General features: G+C 34.7%; 1 protein-coding gene and 1 long non-coding RNA gene across 5 annotated transcripts; both read right to left on the minus strand.

Moving 5' to 3' along the window:
* Window positions 1-251: 251 nt before the first annotated feature.
* On the minus strand, window positions 252-11619 carry LOC135148063 (uncharacterized). Of its 4 annotated transcripts, none has more exons than XM_064082303.1 (4): window positions 11144-11619; window positions 10092-10177; window positions 9901-9955; window positions 252-9823 (listed from the first exon to the last, which is right to left on the minus strand). In XM_064082303.1, the coding sequence occupies exon 4, from the start codon at window positions 7385-7387 to the stop codon at window positions 1958-1960; it is 5430 nt and encodes a 1809-aa protein (XP_063938373.1). In that variant the 5' UTR covers window positions 7388-9823; window positions 9901-9955; window positions 10092-10177; window positions 11144-11619; the 3' UTR covers window positions 252-1957. The 4 variants fall into 4 exon arrangements, with proteins under 4 accessions (XP_063938373.1, XP_063938374.1, XP_063938375.1 ...); XM_064082304.1 differs by having other exon boundaries at window positions 9901-10007; XM_064082305.1 differs by having other exon boundaries at window positions 10092-10182.
* Window positions 11620-12242: 623 nt separating this feature from the next.
* On the minus strand, window positions 12243-13738 carry LOC135147847 (uncharacterized). The gene is made up of 2 exons (XR_010285748.1): window positions 13594-13738; window positions 12243-13423 (listed from the first exon to the last, which is right to left on the minus strand). It is a non-coding gene; the product is annotated as an uncharacterized LOC135147847 (long non-coding RNA).
* Between the last annotated feature and the right edge of the window lie 3035 nt (window positions 13739-16773).

Raw genomic sequence — 16773 nt, forward strand, 5'->3', positions numbered from 1 at the left:
ACTAGCTTATCTATCAAGTTTCTAACAAAACCCCATCAAACTACCAACCAAAATATCAACTAAGCCATTGAACCCACTAATAATATTGAGAATCAAAAGGGGCTCAAGCTAAATACTAAAAATGTAAGCTTAAAACTTGAATCAAAGGCTCAACCCACAAGTGGTTGGCATAAATGCCACTTTATCCACTTGTTGTAAATAAAGGTTTTCATAGCCATAAATTTCAACAAGGTAAAGATGTAGGAGATGAAGAAACTAAACTTGAACTTATATTAAACAAGAAAGTGTTTACAATATTTGAGAGATTACAATTTGAAAAAGAAAGCTAGAAATTGATGGAGGCTACTAACAACTAGGTAAAACTAGGGTAAACTAACTTGAGAGCTAATGAGAGAAAAGGGTGTTTATATAGGCCAAGATTAGGGTTTTAGGGGTAGAAGGGTCCTTGTTTTTTTTTGATTTTCTTTTCCCTTTTCTTCTTCTTCTTCTTTTTCTTTTCTTTTTCTTCCTCTTTTTCCCTTCTTGCACCTTTTTGTTCCTTTTTCTCTTGAATTCTCGATTTCTCTAAAAATTCCTGAAAACAAAACAATTAACTAATAAAATACGAAAACAAGCAATAAATCGGTAGTTAAAATGTGCAAAATAATGGACCTATCAAACGTCCCCATACCTAAATTTTGCTCGTCCTCGAGTGAAAATCAAAAGAAAAGAAAATAAACTAAGAAAACTAGATGCGATTCCTAGGCTCCTTTTCGTAGGCGTGACGGGTGATTTTAGGTTCACCAACCCGTTAAACTCGTAGACGATCTCTACAAGAGGAGTTTTGTCTCCTAAGGGTTTACAGAAGATATACCCATAAAATCTTCGAGACATTCTAGCAAGTGTCTACTCGACTCTACTCTAATTTCGTTGATGTTAACAAAAAGCGTTTTTAAGGAAAATATGACTTAAAGACTCATCTACTAATAATCAAGATACAGTCGTCTCTAATCTACTTGACTCGACACAAAAATTTACTAGAAATCCAAGGAGTGTAAGTAATTTAAGGCCTTTGATGGATCCTAATCGTCTAATAACATTTTCTCTTTTTCAACCAATTTTGAACTGACCCAATCTCTATCGAAACAAATATCTAGCCAAACTTCACAAACTCTTATTCTTCTTCTCTCTTCTTTTTTTTTTTTTTTTTTTTTTTTTTTGCATTGACTTTATTTTGTCCGTTTTCTTAGGCAAACAATGTTACCCATGTAACGAGCTTTAGGTCAGTGACTCCCAAACCAAACGGTCTTAGGGCACTAGGTTTTAAAATCCCCCGACGGACTTAATAACTCGAGTAACAAAGGCCACAAAACGAGACTAGCCAATCTACTTTTGCCCATTTATCTAAAGATTTTATCTATAAAGAACAATGGGTATTGAAGTAGTTATTCCTTTTTTTCTTCTTTTTTTTTTTTTTTTTCTATATTTCTTTTTTATTCGCAAAGGTTCGATTCGACATTGTTTCAACATGTGGGTTCTCTCTCAGGTATCGAATAATATCACTAGACAATCTCTCCATCAAAGGTCTTGTGCAAATGTGTGTGCCATCTTGGAATTTAAAGTACAAATCGGTCGATACAAGTTTCAAAAAGACAACCTTACTCAACTACGTTCAAATTATCTAAAAGACACTACATATATATACTTTTCAAAAACATGCTAAACACCAACTACTCCTAAAGTTCGAGTGAGGGAAAGACAACTTAGCTAAAAGAATCTCTGTTTTTGGATTTTCTAATTTTTTTATTTTTTAGGGATTTTCATTTTTTAAGAATTACACTAAAGCCCTCCCCATACCTAAATCATGCATTGTCCTCAATGTATGCAAAAGAGAGAATTGAAATGAGAGAGTAAAGAGGAAAAATACCTGAATAGGAGATGAAGGGATTTTTATTAACTACTGAAGCAACTTACATGATCAAGGGTCGATGAGGTGGATGACCTCTTCCTCCGAATCAATAGGCAATTCTAAAAATGGTTTAAGACGTTGACCATTAACTTTAAAAACATTACCATTTTTAGGATCCTGAATTTCAATAGCACCGTGAGGAAACACAACTTGAACAATGTAAGGACCGTCCCATCTAGAACGCAACTTACCGGGAAACAAATGAAGCCTAGAATTGTAGAGAAGAACTTTTTGGCCGGGAGAAAAGGATTTTCTCAAGATGGTCTTATCATGGAAGGCCTTGGTTTTCTCTTTGTAAATTTTAGCGTTTTCGTAGGCATCATTTCGAAGCTCGTCTAACTCGGTCAATTGCAACTTTCGATGACTACCGGCGGTGGGTAAGTCGAAGTTCAATTCTCTAATGGCCCACATGGCCCTATGCTCTAACTCAACCGGCAAATGGCAAGCTTTACCATACACGAGTCTATAAGGAGACATTCCTAAGACGGTCTTAAAGGCGGTCCGATAGGCCCATAAGGCGTCTATCAACTTGGTGGACCAATCCTTCCTATTCGAGTTGACCGTCTTTTCTAGAATTTGCTTAATTTGCCGGTTCGACACCTCTACTTGGCCACTAGTTTGAGGATGATAAGGGGTAGCAAGCCTATGAGTGATGGAGTACTTCTTAAGAAGTGACTCGAATTGACGGTTCTTAAAATGTGTCCCTTGGTCACTAATGATAGCCCTAGGCGTTCCAAATCGAGAAAAGATATTCTCTTTAAGGAATCGGAGGACAACTTTGTTGTCATTGGACCGGGTCGGGATGGCTTCTACCCACTTAGAAACGTAATCTACCGCGAGAAGGATGTAAAGGTGGCCAAATGAACTAGGGAATGGGCCCATGAAATCTATGCCCCACACATCAAAGAGCTCTATAACAAGGATTGGGCTCATAGGCATCATGTTCCTTCTAGTGATTCTTCCTAGATGTTGACACCTACTACATGCGGAACAATACTCGGCGGCATCCTTAAACAAACTAGGCCAATAAAAACCGCATTGGAGGATTTTAGCGGCGGTCTTCTTCGCACTAAAATGACCTCCACATGCTTGATCGTGACAAAACGAGAGGATGCTATGAAACTCACTATTTGGGACACACCTCCTAATGATTTGATCGGGACAATGTTTAAAGAGATACGGGTCGTCCCAAAAGAAATGTTTCACTTGAGAAAAGAACTTGGCTTTATCATTCTTGGACCAATTCGAGGGAATGTCACCGGTTGCTAAGTAATTGACTATGTCGGCGAACCAAGGGAGAGTGGAAATCGTGAGAAGGTGTTCGTCGGGAAAGGACTCGCTTAAGGGCAAGTCATTAGTGGATTCAACCACTAATCGAGAGAGATGGTCGGCGACGACATTCTCACAACCTTTCTTATCCCTAATCTCTAAGTCAAACTCTTGGAGCAACAACACCCATCTAATCAAACGGGCTTTTGAGTCTTTTTTAGAGAAAAGGTACTTAAGAGCGGCATGATCGGTGTAAACAATGATTTTGGACCCGATAAGATAAGAGCGAAATTTTTCTAAGGCAAAGACTACGGCTAGAAGTTCCTTCTCGGTGGTAGAGTAATTGAGTTGGGCATCATTTAAGGTTTTACTAGCGTAGTAAATGACATGAGGCCTCTTATCTATTCGTTGTCCTAAAACCGCTCCTATGGCATAATCGGATGCGTCACACATAAGCTCAAAAGGTTGACTCCAATCGGGAGATTTCATGATCGGGGCCGAAGTCAATTCTCTCTTAAGGTCGTCGAAGGAATGAACACACTCGCTTGTGAACTCGAATTTGACATCCTTAGCTAGAAGGTTGGTCAAAGGTCGGGCCTTTTTGCTAAAATCCTGGATGAATCTACGATAAAATCCCGCATGTCCAAGGAAAGAGCGAATTTCCTTAACGGACTTGGGAGGAGGGAGATTAGCTATTAGGTCGACCTTAGCCTTGTCTACTTCGATTCCTTTTTCAGAAATTTTATGCCCTAGAACGATTCCCTCCTTAACCATGAAATGACATTTCTCCCAATTTAACACTAGATCCGTTTCCTCACATCTTTTCAACACTCGATCTAGATTGTTAAGGCATTGGTGAAAAGATGGTCCAAAGATGGAAAAGTCGTCTATGAAGACTTCTAGAAAGTCACCTATCATTTCCGAGAAGATGCTAGTCATGCACCTTTGGAACGTGGACGGGCCCGTGGTTAGGCCGAAAGCTAGACGTCTATAAGCGAAGGTTCCAAAAGGGCAAGTGAAGGTGGTCTTTTCTTGGTCCTCGGGTGCGATTGGGATTTGAAAATATCCCGAGTAACCATCTAAGAAACAATAAAACGCATGACCCGCTAACCTCTCTAGCATTTGATCGATAAAGGGCAAAGGAAAATGATCTTTCCTAGTGACGGCATTGAGCTTTCTAAAATCTATGCACATTCTCCAACCGGATTGGACACGTGTTGGAACTTGCTCATTGTTCTCATTGGTCACCAAAGTAATGCCCGACTTCTTGGGCACTACATGAACGGGACTCACCCACTTGCTATCGGAAATGGGATAAATGATCCCATTGTCTAAGCACTTAAGAATTTCTTTCTTAACTACCTCCATCATGGGAGGATTCAACCTCCTTTGAGGTTCTCTCACCGGCTTAGCATCTTCTACCAAATGAATCCTATGTTGGACAATCGCCGGGCTAATTCCTTTAATGTCCGAGATGCTCCACCCTATCGCTCCCTTATGCTTTCTAAGGATTTCTAGAAGTTCTTCCTCTTGTGACGTAGTCAAATTAGAGGCAATGATAACGGGATATGACTCATTAGGGCCTAGAAAAGCATACTTAAGAGTGTCGGGAAGAGGTTTGAGTTCTAACTCCGGCGGTTGTGACTCAACGATTTTCTTAGGTAAAGGCAAATGCTCGGGTTCAACATCACGCTTTTGACCCGTTGTAGGAATGGTGGATTCTAACATTTGGTTGACCTCATGTGTGTAGTCGGAAACATCCCAATCCTCTCCAAAATGTTTTAAGCAAAATTCAAGGGCATCTTTAGGATTCATGAGATCTTGATCAACTATTTCATCAATTAGATTGACGTCTAAAGGTTGATCATAGAAATCATCGGATTGTTTCCCTACATGAAAGATGTTGAGGTCGATTGTCATGTTGCCAAATGTTAGCTTCATTAAGCCATTCCTACAATTAATCAATGCGTTGGATGTAGCTAAAAACGGTCGTCCTAGGATAATGGGAATTTGATTCTTAGGGTTCCTAACCGGCTCGGTCTCTAGGACGACAAAATCTACGGGAAACACGAAATCACCTACTTTAATTAGCACATCCTCGATCATTCCCTTAGGAATTTTCACGGATCGATCGGCTAATTGAAGTGTGACATTGGTTTGGCGGAGCTCCCCTAAACCTAAAGCTTGGTAGACAGAATATGGAAGGAGATTAACACTAGCCCCTAAATCAAGTAACGCCTTATCCACAAAAGTTTCTCCTATGACACATGAAATTGTAGGACAACCGGGGTCCTTGTATTTCACGGGAATTTGGTTTGAAAGAATCGAACTAATGTGAGAGGTAAGGAAAGCTTTCTTAGGGACATGGTTAGTTCTCTTATGGGTGCATAACTCCTTAAGACACTTAGCATATGAGGGAATTTGTTGAATAGCATCTAAAAGGGGTATGTTGACCTTGACTTGCTTAAACACTTCCAAAATCTTCTCCATTTGAGCCGATTGCTTAGGTGAAATAAGTCTTTGTGGGTAAGGGACTCTCGGTTTATAGACTACTTCACCTTGCAACTCGGGTTCCGGGTTTGGGTCACTCGACTCCTCACGGGCTTTTGAACTCTCGGGTTTGTCATGATTAATTGTAGTGAAGGGTGGACTTGGATTAGAAGTCGAATCCCCTTTCTTACCAAGGTTCTCACCAACGTGGGTGTCTATTTGCTTACCCGACCTAAGAGAAATGACTGAATGCACATTATCCGGGGGTCTTTGATTAAGTGGAAATTTTGGGTTCGGCTCCGGTTGGCTTGGGAACTTGTTCTTTTCTCGTTCACACAACGTGCTCGCTAATTGACTCAATTGGGACTCTAACTTAGAGACGGCTTGCACATTAGAATGCAAAAGTTGCCGATCTTGGGTTAAAGTTTGCATGAAAGTTTGTTGGGATTGGGTTAAGTTAGTTTGCGATTTCACTAAGGCCTCTATGCTTTTTTCTAAGGAATTGAGTCTCTTATCCGAATCATTAAAACCGGGAGGATTTAACGGGGCTTGACTCGGGTTTTGATAATTCGGAAAAGAATTGGGATTGGGCCTAGGAAAATTAGGTTGTGGAGCTTGAAAATTTTGCCCTTGGTTCCACGAGAAATTCGGGTGATTCTTCCACCCGGGGTTGTACGTTGGTGCAAACGGGTCATTTCTAGGCTTGGGTTGGAACATCGCGTTCACTTGCTCAAAATCATGAGATTGTTGGATCTCGGGATGGGAAGCATTATAGTTCGGGAACATAGGCATAGATGAAGGGCCACTATGAGACTCTAAAGCTTCGAGTCTCTTAGTAAGGGTTGCTAATTTGGCATCGGTTGCCACATTGTTTCCTATCGAGTGCAAACCCCTAGAGCTAGACGCCTCGATCGACTTTTTAGGTTCCCTAGTAGACTCCCATAACATTGTTTTCTCGGCTAAGTCCTCGAAAAATTCCCACCCTTGGTCCTCATCTTTCTCCATGAATTTGCCTTGGCACATAGATTCTAACAAAGCGGTTGTTTGACTATCTAAGGCCTCGTACACAATCTTACAAAGTCTCCATTTCTCTATTCCATGGTGGGGGCATTGTGATAAAAGATTTTTGAAACGATCAAAGAATTTCCAAAAAGACTCATTTTCCCTTTGATGGAATTGATTTATTTCATTTGTAATACGAGTCGTTTTGTGGTTTGGAAAATACTTTTTAAGAAACATTACCACAAACCCCTCCCAAGTGGAAATAGAATTGACGGGTAGACTATACAACCATTTTTTAGCATTTTCTTTTAAAGCAAAGTTGATTAGTCTAAGCCGAATGGAGTCTTCACTCAATTGTTGGAGTTTTTGCAAACCGCAAACCTCCTCAAATTCTTGAATGAAAAGATAGGGATCCTCACCTTCACTCCCTAAAAACTTAGGCAACATGCTAATGTGATGTGCCTTAATTTCGAAATTATTCCCATTAACGGGAGGAAGGGTGATACACGATGGTTGAGCGGAACGGGATGGGTAACATCGGTCTTTAAGAGACAACGCCATGTTTACTATCGGTTCGCTAGCTTCTATGGGTTCGGAGTCGGAAGAGGATGAAGACGGGATTTCGATGATCGGTCTAACTAATCTAGACGATTCGTTCCTAACCCAAGTAGTTCGCATAAACTAGATAGTAAACACGTAGCAAATAAGTGCGAAGAAATAAAACAAACAAAAGAAAGGGTGTAAAAGTGAAAGAAAAACTTAATTCTAGGGTTCCCTAATAAAAATGAACTAGACCTTGCTCCTAACGTTAAGGACCACCAAAAACTCGATAAATCCAAAATTATTCGGACCGGTCTGGCCAGTTTGGAGCAGGCATTGCCAAGAGGCCAATCTCCGCGCTTAGACACCAAACCTTAATCGGCCAGGTAAGCTTTCGCTTGCCTAGACACCGAAGAGTCGGAATAATAAAAGATTACCTCGTCTTTTAGGTACCTTCCTAGTTGAGCGCGAAATCTTAGGGGCTAACGTCTAATTCAATTTTATTAAAGGCTAGGTAAATGCAAATGAAGAAATACGTTGTTGTGGGCTAAGGAAAGAGTGATGAAATCCCTCCCCTTATCTTGTGATTGGGTTTTGCCCTTAAGATTTATTTAAAATGATGCACCACACAACGAGATAATAAAAGCGGTAAACAAATATGGATGATTTAAACTACGTGTCCTAATCTAGAGAAAGAAAGAAAATTAACGCACCTTAGGGTCCTCCAGCGATCACCACAATTTAAAGGTACGAAAATTTAAAAAAAAACAAAAATTAAAATCTAAATGATGTGCCCTAAGTGTAAAAATGCATGATGCAACACATATTTAATTCTAACTACTATTTTTGGATTTTAAATTTTTAATTTGTTTGTGATTTTTTTAATTTCAATTTTTTTGTGATTTTCTAAATAAAATAAATTGAAATAGGAGAGAGATACAAGGTACCCAAGCAAGCTTCCAATACTCCAAGAATATTCTCCGCTTATTCCAAGCTAGCTCATATTCCTCCGATTTCCTAAAATTCAAACAAAAAGGAAGTGAGAGAATATAAAAAAAAACTAATCCGAAAAATTAAAAATTAAGCCGCGAAAATTAATTTTAGTCCCCGGCAGCGGCGCCAAAAACTTGATGTGCTCAAAATATGATTTTGAAATTACTCGCAAGTGCACGATCCCGTTTTAGTAATATAAGATTCGTTCCAAGGACTAAATTTATTTTCGCGAAAACTTAATTTTTAACTTAATCAAATTAGACCAAATGATTTTTGAAGGTGTTTTGATTTATCTAAATTGAAAATTAAAAATTGAATCTAAAATCTAAAATACTAATTAACAATTAAATTTGAAAGAAAATAATTATCTAAATAGAAACTACTAATTAATAATTAACAAGTAATTAGGAAACTACTGACGCAGGCAGTTGAAATGCGTGGTGCGGTAAGCGAAACAAAGGACAAGAAAATAATAAAAGAAAACAAATAAAAAGTAAATAATAAAATAATAAAATAATAAAAACAGGCGGGGTGCAACAGCAGAATACTAAATGAAATAGTAGGCGCGTGAGTAACTGACTATATCTTCTCGAACAGTAGCCGTAAACTAAACAGTGACGCAATTACATGATTCTCGCATCGGAAGTTATGGAGGTGCTCGGAATAGCTTAAATCTCGTCGGAAAATTGATTTGACCGGAAAATTAAGCCATTCCAACTATGACAAATAAAAGCACACTAACCTCTAAACCAAATTTGACACTAAATTTTACACTAAATAGCCCCTAAACTACCCATTTCTTGACCAAAACGAGATCCAAATCAAACCAAATCAACTCTAAACTACACCAAATTTCAAATCTAACCTAAACATAATATTTCCAACATAAACCCACTAACCTCAATTAAAAATCATAAACTAAAATTTACACCAAAAAGCCCCAAAATCAAGAACAAGGAGAACACCAAATCTTACCAAACTAACTCCAAATTACACAAAACTTTAAAACTAGCTTATCTATCAAGTTTCTAACAAAACCCCATCAAACTACCAACCAAAATATCAACTAAGCCATTGAACCCACTAATAATATTGAGAATCAAAAGGGGCTCAAGCTAAATACTAAAAATGTAAGCTTAAAACTTGAATCAAAGGCTCAACCCACAAGTGGTTGGCATAAATGCCACTTTATCCACTTGTTGTAAATAAAGGTTTTCATAGCCATAAATTTCAACAAGGTAAAGATGTAGGAGATGAAGAAACTAAACTTGAACTTATATTAAACAAGAAAGTGTTTACAATATTTGAGAGATTACAATTTGAAAAAGAAAGCTAGAAATTGATGGAGGCTACTAACAACTAGGTAAAACTAGGGTAAACTAACTTGAGAGCTAATGAGAGAAAAGGGTGTTTATATAGGCCAAGATTAGGGTTTTAGGGGTAGAAGGGTCCTTGTTTTTTTTTGATTTTCTTTTCCCTTTTCTTCTTCTTCTTCTTTTTCTTTTCTTTTTCTTCCTCTTTTTCCCTTCTTGCACCTTTTTGTTCCTTTTTCTCTTGAATTCTCGATTTCTCTAAAAATTCCTGAAAACAAAACAATTAACTAATAAAATACGAAAACAAGCAATAAATCGGTAGTTAAAATGTGCAAAATAATGGACCTATCAGTTGGCTCGGCTGACCGATCGAGAAATACAGCGAGCAAAAGCACCAGCTCTGTCCGGAAAAAATAGAAAGGAGCGTGACAAATGCAGCAGCATAAATTGTTCTAAATGATTGCAAACAAAATCACAGACCCACACAAATTCATAACCATATTATTTTACGAAAAATGAGAAAAAATTAGGTTTACCTTGCATGGTGGTACACCGGAACATTTTCTTCCTTTTTTATCAAATTGCAATCATATATGCTAAAGGATGGGAGAAAATACGCAAGCTGTACTATATGAAAATATATTAGATATGAAGATTACAAGAATATGCTCAAATAAATAATATGTAATTTAAAGGGAAACCAAAAGTTCCAACAATAAAGAATTTAAATACAAATCACATGATAAATATGTCATATTATTAGTTAAATATACAAATTTAGTGTATAATGAATTTTTATTTATTATAAATTTAACATAGATTATATTTAAGTCTTCCACAAAAAAATATATAAATATAACCCGAACCAAAATACCTTTTTAAAAAATATAGTAAAATAAGAATAAATCCACTTTAATTTACAAAACATAATTACATTTAAATTAATTTTTAAATTCTAATCATAATGAGTAGATTAATTTAATAAAATAAATGAAAACACAAGAAATGTTTGTGCAATATACTTAAATATTTATTTTTATGCATCACAACTTGATGGGATATTTTTTTCATACTATAATTTTTTAGTTTGTTTTAAAATACAATATATTAATTTATTATCAATATTTCAAGTTGCTCTATTTTTAGAATTTTAGTTTTAAGCCCATATAAAAAAATTCCAATGACCACAAATATGCTTACATATATTGTTTCAAAAATAAAATAGCAAAATAATTTGTAAAATAATTTTTTTTAAATATTTGAAACACAAATATACTTTAAATACTAAGCATCTTTAAAATATAAATTTCTTTTTTTGACTTCAATTAATATTAATTTCTTGAAATCATTGATATATTATCATCTAAAATTTACGTTGAGAGAAAAATATCTATAAAAATTATATAAGCTATATCATATATATGCACACCATCTGTCATATAAACACGTCAAAAGAAAATTTAATAGAAGACTATATCTAAAATCAAATATTAAATACATAAGAAACGTGTAATCTATTAGTACATAATCATACACACATACAAGAATATGAAATAAGATATTGGTAATGAGATTACAGATCCAATACCTTGGTAATTCCGGCAAACCCTTGTGACAGTTTACTTGGCCAACGCACATACAGGGGGAAGGATAAAGAGACTAGCATGTGTGTGTATATATACTAAAGATTTGTGTGTATATATATATTAAAGATTTATACAGATTTTGAAGCTAAATGACTGGGAGTCATGGTTGGAGAAAAGATGGAGGCTAAAGAAATGGGGAGAGAAAGGCTAAATGACTGGGAGTCATGGTTGGAGAAAAGATGGAGGCTAAAGAAATGGGGAGAGAAAGAAGAGAAGAGCGGCGGTTGAGTAACTCTTATGAGATAGGTAATGATTATTTATATGCAATTTTTAGGGTTGGAAAGAAATTGACTAAAATATCCCCTCTAATAAAATTAATAAAATCAACCTATATAAACTTTAAAATTTGAAAAGATAATGTAACAAATATAAATATGTATCTATTATGCAAAATCTAAAAAACTATGACAAATAAATTATCAAAAAAATTACTTATGTCAATTTTAAAATATTTTTAAACTACATAAGAATTTAATTAAAACATATTTTTTTCTATAATGTGTGTTACTTGTACATAACATGTGTATAAATAATATGTTTCGTCATTTGATAAATTAAAGATAATATTTAATACAACATTATATTTTATAATAAAATCAAACATACCAAGAAGGTTTTATGTATTAGTGTATGGAAACATATGTGTGTATATTATTAGAAATAAATAAAGAAAAAATTTGTATAAATAAATTTAATAAATAAAAAAGAACTAAATTTTGATTAGTAATAATAATGTAAAATGCAATAACACAAAAAGTTCAACTAAATTAAGAATATAATATTATTTTAAACTTTCAGGACAAACTTAATTTACATGCTTTCTTCCATGAAACGGTATGAATATCACTTTAAGATTAAAGTCCCATAGATTTAACAGAAGTGTCTCATAATCCATATTTTGAAAATTATACAACAATTGTCCCTACCACTTATAACAAAAATTTCTATAACTGACCTAGAAAATTATACAACAATTATTCTTACCACTTATAACAAAATTTCCAATGATTGACCCACAAAAGGATAATAATCACACTAATATTCATGACCAATATAATTGTTTAAAATTCAATTTCTTACATGTCATAAATGATTAACAATATAAAGATAAAGACATTATTTTCAAAAAAAAACATAAAGATAAAGACATGGTACAATCGAATTTGTTGACGATGTCTTGGACATAAAAGCAGCTCCGACGATAATAATTTTGTTACCCACTTTCTATCTTGGGAAGACCAACATGAAGTTGTGCACAAATAATATAACCAGCTCTCTTTAGTGGGCATGGCCAACTGCACAGGCACATTTTTGTGGTGCAGGGAATAGCATGGAAATATATCAAGGCCGAGGAAAGTCTAAGAAAATCTCAAAACTTTCACAAGCCATCCACCAACTCCAAGAAGCATGTGAATGATACGGAATATAATACGGAGAGCTCGAAGACAGGGGATGGCGAAGGACACTGATCAAGAAGAAAACAGGACCGAGGTTTGCTGAGTCTGCAAGGCTGAATTCCCCTACGGTCAGATTCTTACGGAAATAGAGAAATACGGTTGGAGTTTGATGGTCAAAGCCTTTACGGTCTTACCCGAAAAAGAGGAGCAAGTTAGTAACAATAATAATCAAAATTAAAAAATTCACAACTAAATATACTTTTTTCATCGATGTTAGAAAGGCCGAGCATTTTTAAATTCTTCTCGTTAAGAAGCTCCCACGAGAGTCATTGACCGTTATCTTGGATCAGCTCCTCATAGGTAGTTTTATCTACATCAGAGAGATGGGTGGAGTCCGCGTTTCCATCAATTACCTTGCCGAAGCTCAAACGGAACAATGTTCCCTGTCACCCCCTTATCAAATCATTTAAAGAATTCCTTTTTCTAGTTTGTGTTGTTCACGGCGATCGAGGTGCTATTAATAATATGGGGCTTATTCGGTCTGTGGTTAATTGAACTGCTGGCAGAGTTCTTAAATTGAAATTTTTTACTAAACAAAGGAACGGACATAGTAATGCCCTTTGAAAGGTACTAGACCATTAAACAATGGATGATCCTCCAAGCATTGGGTGCAAACTGAAATGGGTGTATTTGAACTTCAGCTAAGAGTGTGCAAATAAAAAGGATGGAGAAATATAAAGCCCGGATAAAATGGCATCCTTGTATACAAAGAGGGATTATGGATCCCGGTGACAAGTCTGATCCCTGGCTTCAGCTAAAGCTAACCTGAGGGGGGAGGAAGGTTCATTCTTTTACTATAAGTATTAACAGAAGCTTGACTAAAGGTAGAAGCAAAGCTGTAAGAATCTAAACTAGTTAAGTTATGGTAGTTGTCCCCCCACAAATTGATTAATTCGAACAAAGACATATTGAGAAATTATTCGGGATGAGTATACCTCTCTTTACTTAGCTAAAACTCCTCTTAGCGAGCCTTGCTTTGTTTTTATATGCCATGATTCTCGAAGAGAAGAAGCTTGATGAAAGTACTTGGACGAAAGAAGAAGTCAGTTGTTGGAAAGAGAGCGCTTGGAAAAGCTAGAGAAGAGAAACTATGTTATGTAAAAAGCATGAGGATTCTAGCCATATTATATATGAGGGGGAAACTGGAAATCATCCCGATAAATGGACCTTGTGACTGGTTATAGATGGTAAAAAGTGCATCGACATGACCTCTAGAACTCTTTAGAATTCTCTATAACTGGAAAAAGAAAATCAAAAATGCAAGACTCTGGAGAGTTCTAGAGGCCATAAATATATAAAGAAATAAGGTAATTTAAAAATAAATTACATTTATTAAAAAGAGACTTATGTAAAGCTCAGATTAACTAAAGGTCCAAAACTAAGCCAGGCCCAATATATAAATAAATAAGATATAACTCAAAAATGAATTATGTTTTTAAAGGCTTGTGTAAAGCCTAGATTAGCTAAAAGTCTAGTAAAGCCCGAGTTCAAGTCCAAGGCCCAATTTAAAAACACGAGACTTAAAAGGGCTTTGAAAAATTTGATCCGGAACCACGTCGATGATCGACCTGGATTTTCATTTGATCTGAACACAACTCACTCTCTTAGATCAATTTTCACCTATATCAAAGCAATAAACAAAAATTATATAAATATAAATATATATATATATATATATATATATATATATATATATATATATATATATTGGCAATTGCTCAAATGAGAACTTTTTTAAAATGAGAATCGTGAGAACTTTTTTAATTTATCAAAATCTCATTCATTTGAAGGGCCCCGTCAGGGGCACCTTCACAAAAAATGTATATCATTAAAGTCTCCACCTAGTTAGCCGAAAAAAAAATCAAAAAAAAATCACTGATGACGTGGCAGTGGACTTTTTGTTTTGAATTTTTTTTTACTAGCTAGGGAGAGACTAGTTTTATATGCATTTTTTATACTGGGTACCCACTAGTTTGATGTTTAGATTAGTCAAAATATGATAAATTAAAAAAGTTCTCACGGTTCTCATTTTAAGAAATTCTCTATCAAAATCTCATTCATTTGAAGGGCCCCGCCAGGGGCACCTTCACAAAAAATGCATATCATTAAGGTCTCCACCTAGCTAGCCGAGAAAAAAATAAAAAAAATTAAAAAAAAATCACTGATGACGTGGCAGTGGACCTTTTTTTTTGAATTTTTTTTTTTTGACTAGCTAGGAAGAGACTAGTTTTATATACATTTTTTATATTGGGCACCCACTAGTTTGATGTTTAGATTAGCCAAAATATGATAAATTAAGGAAGTTCTCACGGTTCTCATTTTAAGAAGTTCTCACTGGAGTAACCCTCTATATATATATATATATGTAGGCCAACATTCCAGAGAGGGACTCCTTATATGGAGTTACATAGTGCGCCACTATAAATCATCAATTTTATTATAAATTCTGTTATAGAATACATATAAAACGTGATTCTAATATAAAATACTTTAAAATAAATCTATTTTAAGTAATTTAACACTTAAAAATTTGATTAAAAAAAGTATATTTTCGAAACTGATTCTACAACAGAATAATTCTGGATGATTATTATTCTGTTATAGAATCATGTTGAGATATTGCATAATTTTAGATGATCTTTGGAATAAAAAAATTGTATAACTTCGTTTCCGGTTTAATAATCAAAATTTGCAATTATATTTCATAAAAAATATAATAGAATATATATTATGTATATATTTATAATAGTGTGCTACGTAACTCCATATAAGAGGGTATGCTACGGAGTGATACCCTATATATGTATGTATATAGGGATAGGGAGAAAATTTCTATGGAGACTGCATTTTGTGGAGGATGGAGAGACTTAATCACAGCCATCCAATCTTTAAACATCCAAGGGCTCATGTTATTTGTAGATATTTTGTCCTGCACATTCATTTTCTCTCCTTATCCTGTCCTGCACTTGTAAATCGGTATACAACAACCAGTACTTCTAAATCCTACATAACATAAAATAATAATTCCATAATATTGGCGTTCAATCACCGAAATCCTAACAAATAAAATTGATAATTGCATACAAAACAAAGATGTAGTTGGACATTGCTATGATTGGCACTGAACTCATCGTCATTGTCCTGCAACGAATTGAATTTGTTGCAAGACAAGATAACACTTAGATATATCACAAATACGCGGTACAAATTATTAACATTACATTACTAGAAATGCAGGACAAGAATAGTGTAAATTATAAAGATTGTTTTGAATTAAAAGTAAATCAAGAAATGCAGGACAAGAATATTAATAATATATTACTAGAAATGCAGGACAAGAATAATGTAAATTATTAATATTACATTACTAGAAATGTAGGACAAAGAATATTTAATCATGTCCATTAATTGCCATATTATTTTTACGGTAGATCTTGTAGTCTCTAAGGACTCCAAAATTTTTGGTCTCCATTGAACCCAACTCATTCAAATAAAAACTTTTTAAAGTGACAAACTTACAAACTTTTTTTTTGAATTTTTTTTATTCTCACATCGTATTAATCTTTAGTTATAGAATGTATTCATGTTGAAAATTCTTAAAAAAACATCACAATTTTTAAAAATAACGCATATATAAATCGTGAATTCAACATATTTGTAATTGGGGTTCAACATCGGGTGTAGAACACTAATTATCATTGTGTTGAATATATCTATAAAAATAGTTAAACTATACCTTTTTGGGTAGGGTCTAAAAACATAAATATTAGTTATATAATACGTTTAACTTAGTTGTTACATTGAAATATATATATACACACACATATATAGGGGGCTTTAGTAACTGAGTAACTTCCGATCTCGGCCTTGAGATTATTAGATACACATAACTTATGTGTTATGCATGGTACAGGATTTTATATGTTGCCCTAAATGATAGTTATTCTTTCTCATACGTGCACATACAACATTTATAACTGCTTTTTATTCGTGCAAACAAGTGTTTTTCATACTAATTGTGTTATATTTTAAGTTTCATGATTTTTTCAAGTGTTCTGTAAATTTTACTATTATTTATTTTACAATTTTTTTTATATATGTGTTGTATTTTATGT

This window comes from Daucus carota, chromosome 7, assembly GCF_001625215.2.
Source record: "Daucus carota subsp. sativus chromosome 7, DH1 v3.0, whole genome shotgun sequence".
Classification (NCBI taxonomy): Eukaryota; Viridiplantae; Streptophyta; class Magnoliopsida; order Apiales; family Apiaceae; genus Daucus; species Daucus carota.

Bases quoted from the DNA above. Each gene is read 5' to 3' on its own strand.
- LOC135148063 (XM_064082306.1), bottom strand. From the start codon at position 7,387: ATGCGAACTACTTGGGTTAGGAACGAATCGTCTAGATTAGTTAGACCG.